This window comes from Vombatus ursinus, unplaced genomic scaffold (assembly GCF_900497805.2).
Source record: "Vombatus ursinus unplaced genomic scaffold, bare-nosed wombat genome assembly UNPS02014868.1, whole genome shotgun sequence".
NCBI classification, from domain to species: Eukaryota; Metazoa; Chordata; class Mammalia; order Diprotodontia; family Vombatidae; genus Vombatus; species Vombatus ursinus.
The window spans coordinates 450,202-458,598 of NW_020954646.1; the positions used below are offsets into that span (position 1 = coordinate 450,202).

The 8,397-nt window shown below is 47.1% G+C and overlaps 1 protein-coding gene across 1 annotated transcript in view; it reads right to left on the reverse strand.

Moving 5' to 3' along the window:
* Positions 1-8,397, reverse strand: part of LOC114028051 (zinc finger protein 879-like) — a 28,281-nt gene that overhangs the window by 2,556 nt on the left and 17,328 nt on the right. The window contains exons 8-10 of the mRNA XM_027842237.1: positions 7,784-7,910; positions 6,946-7,032; positions 4-1,156 (exon numbers count right to left, since the gene is read on the reverse strand). Of these exons, the coding sequence (XP_027698038.1) occupies positions 4-1,156; positions 6,946-7,032; positions 7,784-7,910 (1,367 nt within the window). The remainder of the gene's footprint in view (positions 1-3; positions 1,157-6,945; positions 7,033-7,783; positions 7,911-8,397) is intronic.

The following is an 8,397-nucleotide window of genomic DNA, read 5'->3' on the forward strand; positions in this document are numbered from 1 at the left end:
GGCCGCTCTCCCGTATGAAATCTCTGATGCAGATTAAGGCGCGTGTTATTAATGAAGCCTTTCCCACACTCACTGCATATAAAGGGTTTCTCTCCAGTATGAATTCTCTGATGTTCAATAAAATTTCCTTTCTTGCTGAAAGCTCTCCCACATTCATTACATTCAAAGGGCTTTTCACCAGTATGAATTCTCTTGTGATAAATAAAAGATGCCCTATGTCTGAAGTCTTTCCCACATTCATTACATTTATAGGGTTTTTCTCCAGTATGAATTCTCTGATGCAGATTAAGGCATGAATTGTTGCTAAAGGCTTTCCCACACTCTTTGCATTCAAAGTGTTTCTCTCCAGTGTGAATTCTTTTATGAACGTTAAGTGTCCCTCTTTGGCAAAAGGCTTTTCCACATTCGTTACATATATAGGGCTTCTCTCCAGTATGAATTCTCTGATGTGCGGTTAGAGTTCCCCACTGACTGAAGGCTTTGCCACATTCATTACACTGATAGGGTTTCTTTCCCGTATGAATTCTCTTATGATGAGTCAGATTTTCCCTATGACTAAAGGCTTTCCCGCATACGTTACATTTATGGGGTTTTTCCCCAGTATGAATTCTCTGATGCTGAGTAAGGTACGCTTTTTTCCCAAAGGCTTTCCCACATTCATTACATTCATATATCTTTTCCCCATTATATATTCTATGAAACTGAATAAGGTCTGAGTGGTAACTAAAAGGATTCCTGGATTTATTATACTTACAAAGCTTCTTTCCCAAGGAGAGTCTGTTACAATCAATTAAGTCAGAAAACTGCTTGAAGCTCTTCACAAGAGTATCATATTTATGAAGACTTTTCTCTGCAGAAATTCTCTGTTGCGGAACATAGATGGACTCCAGGCTGAAACTCCTGTCAGCGGCACCGCGTTCAGGGATGCTCGCTTTATTCACAGGTTTCCTGGAGGAGACTGCTATCGGCCTGGCACGCATCTCCCGGTTGCCTTTCTGCCCCTCTCCCGTGACATCAAGGTCCCAAGCTGCTCCCATCTTGGAATGCCAGGGCCCGTTCCTGGTGGCTGCTCTTTCCTTGAAGGATGCCCCCATAAAAAGGCCAGGCTTTGGAATCCAGTCGTTGATTTCATACTTGGTCCCTGAATTGAGGGAATCTGAAAGAAATGAGAAGAGTCAGTATCTACTGTTCTTTGTATCAGGAAGAAGGAAGTTGAGAAAAGGTAGCACACATTTATTAAGCACCTACTATCTGTTGGGCAATGCTCAGTGCTGGGGATATGAAGAAAGGCAAAAGACAGTCCCCGCCCTTGAGGAGCTCACAATCTAATGGGGGACACAATATACAAACAACTATGTACCAACACAATATACACGGGATAAACTGGAGACAATCCACAGAGGAAGGGCTAACATGAAGGGCCATCGAGAAAACCTTCTTAGAAAAGACGGTATTTTAGTGGGGATCTGAAAGGAGCCAGGGAGGGCACGAGGCAGAGATGAGGAGGGAGAGCATTCCAGACGTGGAGGACAGCCAGAGAAAATGCCTGGAGCCAACACATGAAGTGTCTTGGTCACGGAGCAGTCAGGAGGCCGGTGTCACTACATGCCAAGAGTATGTGGTTCAACAGCACGTGACCAGGAGTGAAGGCAGTGGGTGGTGGGAGTCAGCCAAGGTTGAAGCTTGGCAGGGCAAGACATGTGCTAAGGGGGCATGGGGGCTTGAGAGAGAAAGACCATAGAGTGAACTGGCTCACCAAGGAGTCAAGATGGGGATGGGAGGAGGGTGTAGCCTGTGACCTGGGAAAGACCGGAGGGGCTGAAGTCAAGAGGAAGAAGGGCCGAGGGGGAGGTGGAATGACCAAAGGTGGTGACCACATAAGGGAGTCCATAGAGGTGGTGCGCTTGTGGGGGAGGGCAAGACCACGGCATGGCCATCTTTGGATGGGGCTGAGGCGGGGTGGGGGAAACAGTAAGGGAACTGAAAGAGCAGAGTATCTGACCCATACACCAAAGGAAACGGCTTCATGGTGAGTTCCAGGGTCCATTTCTTCTATAATCAGGGAGAAAGGTGCTCACTATGGAAAAGGTGGGGCTATCAGTTGTTAAGTGGAAATGAACATCCAAGGAGGAGGTAGTAAGGAGGCAGAGATAGTAAGAATTCACCTAACTGTGTGTGCAGTGACGGCAAACATTTACAAACGTCACCAAAGGATTGCTGATGGGAAAATGCCTCGATTTTCAGATGAGAAAAAACTGATGGATTTTTGGAAAGTAGAGACTTAGATAAAACTAGGAGCTGACTTTTTGAAAAACAAAACAAAACAAAAAACCTAATAGCTAATCATGAACAAAAATAGGAAGAAGAAAATCAAAATGTGTGTATCAAAAAAGAAATGGATGATTATTTTCAAAAATAACAAACGCTCACATAACAAAAGAAGAAACAGATTCTTTAAATAACCCAACATAAGAAAAAGAAATTGAACAAACTATAAATGAATTCCCAACGTAAAAACTTCTAGGACTGGATGAATTTATAAGTAAACTATCAAATATTCCAAGAATAACTAATTCCAATATTATATAAGCTTTGCAAAAATAGGTAGAAAAAGTGCCTTTTTTAACCAGAGATTGGGATACAAATATAATCTTGGGACCTAGAACAGGGAGAGACAAGGCAAAGAAAGACAACTATAGGCAACCCTCCTTAATGAGCACTGATGCAAAAATTTTAAATAGGCCTCAACAACATATTAAAGTTATACACTGTAACCACATTGGATTTATACTAGAAAGGCAGAGCTGCTTTAATATAAGGAATACTATAAGCATAGTAAGCCATGTTAATAACAGCCATAAATAATGAAAACGACATGACCATATCCATGGAGGCTGAAAAGGCTTCTGATACAATCTAACACCCATTCCTATTTTTAAAAACTCTTAGGAATAGATATGGTAATATAATAACTATTTAAAACCAGGAACAAACATTATACACAATGGAGAAAAGTTGGAGGCCTTTCCAATAAGATCCAGGAGTAAAGCAAAGCTGCCCATTATCACTAACATTTAACACGGCCCCAGAAATGCTAGCTAAGAGAGAGTATGAATAAGCAAAGGCAAAGAAAAAACAAAATCGTTGCCTTTTCAGATGATCCTATTAGAAAAACCTCAACTAAAAATTAATTAAAATAGTAAACTAAGCAAAGTTGCTAGATACAAAATAAATACACACCAACATTCATGTATATTATTAACCCAGCAGGAAGAGCTAGAAAGAGAAATCACATTAAGAAATGATACAGACCGTACAAATCTCTAGGAATCTAGCTCCCAAGAGATACCCTAGGAACTGTATGAATCCAACTACAAAGGAGTCTTTAAAGAAATCAGATCAGACCTAAGTAACTGGAGAAACATTAATTACTTGTGTATGGATCGAGTTAATACAATAAAAATGACAATGTTACCTAAATTAACTCACTTATACAGTGCTATACTAATCAAACTACCAAAGGGTTATTTTATAGAACTGTTGTTGTTACTGTTTTTCAGTCATTTCAGTTGTGCCTGAGTCTTTGTGACTCCATTTGGGGTTTTTCTTGGAAAAGATACTGGAGTGGTTTATCATCGCCTTCTGTAGCTCACTTTACAGATGAGGAACTGAGGCAAATAGGATTAAGTGACTTGCCCAGGGTCACAGAGCCAATAAATGTCTGAGGCTGGGTTTGAACTCATAAAGATGAGTCTCTACCCACTCTAGCCACTGCTCCATTTTATAGAACTAGGGGTGGAAAAAGATGAATTTAATTTTTTCCCTAGTTGTTTTTTTTTAATAGAACTAGGGGGAAAAACTGAAATTCACCTGGAGAAACAAAAAGTCAAGAATTTCCAGGGAAATAATGAAAAAAAGCAAAAAGAGAGGGGACCGAGCAGTACCAGATCTCAAACTATACAACAAAGCTATAATCGTTGAAATGATCGGCACTGGTTAAAAAATAGGAAAGTTGATTAGTGGAAAGACAAGGTGCACAATATACAGGATCAGACGTCCACAATACCCCAGAATTTATTAAAACCAAAGACCTCCAGTCACTGGGGCAAGGACTCACTCTCTGACTAAAAGTGCTGGAAAAACTGGAAAGCTGCCTGGCGGAAATTAGGTAGAGATTCCAAATGGATGCACAGCTTAGACATAAAAGGTGACTTCCTAAGCAATTAAAGGAAAAGCAAAGAAATGACCTTCCCAATCTCTGAAGATGGAAAGAAAAGCGAGTATCACAAGATAAAATGGGCAATTCTGATTACATAAAAAGCAAAATTAATGTAATTAAAATTAGAAGGGACAATTAGGGAAAAATTCTTCATAGTAAGGTTCTCTGATAAAGGTCTCGTATCTAAGATACATAAGGAATTGGTTCAAATTTATCAGACTAAAAAGCCATTCCTCAGTAGATAAATGATCAAAGGATATGAAGAGTTTTAAATAAAATCGAAGCTATCAATAGCTTTTTGAAAAAACGCTCCAAATCACCAATAATTAGAGAAATGCACATTAAAGCAGCTGTGAGGTTCCATCTACCGTCCACAGCACGGGCAAAGTGGATGAAAGAGGACAATGACGTGTTGGGGGGCTGTGGGAAAACAGGCCCCTCGGTGCCAGGTAGTGGAGCCGTGACTCAGTCCAGCCATTCTGGAAGGAAACTCGGAGCCATGTGCCAAAAGACACTAAACCGTCCGCATGCTTTCCACTGCTAATTATGCGACCAGCGACACCACTTTTAGGCCCCAAAGAGATCAAAGAAGGAAAGACAGGACCCATACATACAAAAATATCACAGAAGCTCTTTTCATAAGAACCAAAAATTGGAGGTGGCGCCATAGTGCACAGAGCGCCGGGCCTAGAGCCAGGAAGACTCATATTTCCGCGGCCAAATCTGGCCTCAGACGCTTCCTAGCTGTGTGACCCTGGGCAAGTCCCTTCACCCTGTTTGCCTCAGTTTCCTCTTCTGTCAAATGAGCTGGAGAAGGAAATGGCAGATCGCTCCAGCGTCTCTGCCAAGAAAACCCCAAACGGGGTCACCAAGAGTCTGGGACACCACTAAAAACAGCTCACCAACAACAAGGTGATTTCATCACATAGGGAACTCTGGGATGAGGAAACTGAGTAAACCTACACAGCTCGGCACCTTATTGTGTTAGAGAGCTGCCCGGAACAGTCAGAGATTAAGTGGCCTGCCCAGAGGCCTACAGCCTGTGTGGGATTTGAACTCAGATCTCCCAGGCTCTGAGGCTGGCCCTCTAACCACTAACCTGCGTCTCAAAGAAAACGAAATAATAAATCAAAAAAAGGCAAAAAACAAGAAATCAGTGTGTCAAATACAGAAAAGCGTGGAAAGATCGATGTGAACTCATGCCAAGTGTGGGCAGCAGAGCCGAGGAAATAATACACATAATGACTACAACCATGTAAACAGAAAGCACACACACACTTGTGTACGCACGCACGCACACGCACACACACACATACACACAAAGGCTGTACACCAGTCCTCCTTTTTCCTATCTGTTAGCCAGGATGGCTCTCTGGGAGGAGGCAGGGGAGGGCCATTTTTATCTGATGATAAAAAAAGAGGGGAAACTATGGTGATAAAAAAGACAAGTACTAGCTGTGTGAGCCTGGGTGAGTCACTTCCCTTTGTGTGCCTCTGTTTCCTCGGTCCCACCGGCCTCAAGGTTCCGTCCAGCTCTACAGGTGGGCTTCTCTGAAAGACCGTGACCTCTCTGGCCTCATTTCCCTCATTTGTAAAATGATGGGGTTGGCCTTGCTGACCTCTGAGGTCAATCAATCAACCAATAAACACTCATTACACGCACGCTCCGCCCCACGGGATATGAATACTGAGAAGAGGCAAAAGTCAGTCCCTGCCTTGATGACCAGAGGGCGGGGAGTGGAATTCAAAGGGCCAGGGGAAGGTTTCCTGTGGAAGGCGGGATTCTAGCCGGACTTAGCAGGACGCCAGCAGAGCAGCCAGCTTGGTCATGGAACAGCCAGCGGCCGGAGTCACCGGCCTGAAGAGGACATGTTGGGGAGGGAGGCGGAGGGAGCGGGTGATAAAGGGCTCCAAGAGCCAAGCAGAGCGTTCGCTATGGTTCCTGGACATGACAGAGCCACCGGGTTACTGAGCAGGTGACGTGACCGGCTGAGTGGAAGATGGACCGGAGCGGGGAGAGACTTGGGCGGGCAGGCAGCCGCCCAGCAGGTACCGCAACGGTCCAGCAGAGGGTGGGGGCTGTGGCAGAGGACAGGAGAGTACAATCCTAGAAATAATGGCAGCAGGACTCCGGCTCGGGAGCTGGACGGACCCTCCCAGGCCATCCGGTCCCACTCCCTCATCTTCCAGATGGGGAAACTAGTAACGCTCTTTGTCATAGCAAAAAACCCGAACTGCCCTGGTGTCTGAGGAGGGGCAGGAGAAGTAAATTGTGATTTAGGAAGAGAATGGAAAGCCAGGACAAATGGGAAACGGCCCCCATGACACTGTGCTCGAGGTGCTGCTGAGCCAGGAAACCTGAGCTGGGAAGTGATGGCCCTAAAGCCCAGCACAATTAGGACCAACCCTGGGAAAACGCAGAGAAGGCCGCGAGTTTGGCAGCAGCCTGAGAGCCAAGGGAATCTGCCCCGGAGGTCCCAATACACCCACTTAGGTGGTACCAGAGGTGTGATCACTCAGAAATGTGCTTGTACGTAGCAGTGGTGCTGATGGCTCGTGGGTGGGGATAAGGAAACAGATGACGAGACCTTTGTCTGTGGCAGAGATGGGGAGGGAAGCAGCAAGGGAGGCTTCTCACAGGAAGGGGTGATGCTGAGGACGGCCCCCTGCCCACGTCGGCCCGCTGAGCTGCGGCTGCGGCCGGCGACGCCCACTCACTCACTCACCTGGATGCGGCACTTCTGTCTCGGGCAGACACGGCGTTTCTCCTCTCTCCAGCTGGCAGATGACCTGAGGCTTGGAAACAGGGAGCCCTGGGCACGGGGAGAGAAAGAAAGCAATGCCGGGGACAGAGCCATCTCAGGGCTCAGTCCTAAGTCCTTCTTTCCCATCGGGGAACGGTCATGGACATAAAGACCTGGGGTGGTCCAAGCTCTTGGGGAGACCCTCTGCTCTGCATTCTGAGGATGGGGGAGGACTGTGCTAAGGGGGGGGGGGGGCACCTGCCCTCTCTCCAGACCTTAGGGAAGAATCAGTGACCTGGGGGGCAGCCTTGGGGCAAACATGAGGACAATATGGAAAATCCTTTTTCATAAAGCAAAGGTCTTTCACCTCGGAACAGGGAGCAGAGATATTCTAGAGGGAGCTAGGCAGCACAGTGGACAGGGTGCTAGACCTCAAGTCAGGAAGATGTGAGTTCAAATCCTTCCTCGGGTATTTACTTAGCCAGCTGGCCCTGGGCCAGTCACATAAGCTGCCTCAGTTTCCCCTTCTATAAAATGGAGATGATAGCAGCAGCTACCTCACAAGGCTGTTGTAAGGATCAAGAGAGAGGAGGTGAGCGCCTGACAAACCTTAGAGCTCCATGTAAATGCCAGTTATTGCTATTACTGGGGCCGCTGCTCTTATGATGTCTACTGGCCCTAAGTGCCTTTGGAATCCTACAGTCTGTTCTGCAGGATTCCCGCACACAAAGTCCACACTGAGGGAAGCGGGGAGACCCCCTTTCCATCCCCCACCACAGCCCTGACTTGGCCAAGCTGTGCTTACCCAAGCTGTGCTTACCCAGGGAGACGAGGTTCTCAAAGGTCTCCAGCATCACCTCCCGGTACAGGGCCCTCTGGGCAGGGTCCAGGTGACGCCACTCCTCCCAGGTGAAGTGCACAGCCACGTCCCGGAACGTCACTGGGTGCTGAAACATCAAACATACGCCTGCTCAGCCAGAGATGGTCCCCCTCACCGGTCACCTCAGGACCCAGGGAGACAACTGGGCTGGAGAGGGAGGTGCAGGGGGTGCTCAGGAGTCTTTGGGGAATAGAGAGCGGCTGCACTGGATCGAGCAGGGCAGCGGGGCCAGCCCCGCTCACCTGTGCAGGCGTGCCCTCGGCAAACGGCCAGACCACGAGCATAACCAGCCTCTGTCCTGGGATCGGATCTACAACTCAGCAGTCACTGCAGGTGCGCATTCCTGATGACCTAGATCCCAGTGGTCATTCCCCACTGCCGATCAGCACAGTGGGCAGGTGGACTCAGAAAGCGGGACCCACGTGGGGCGCACCCCCCAGCTCCGGCCAATAACGTGACCCAGCTCTCTGTGCCTTCCCCCCAAACGCTGATGGCCGCCTTCTCCTGGCCAGGTCCTGGGGGCACTGACTGCCTGGCCTCCTCCTCCTCCATAT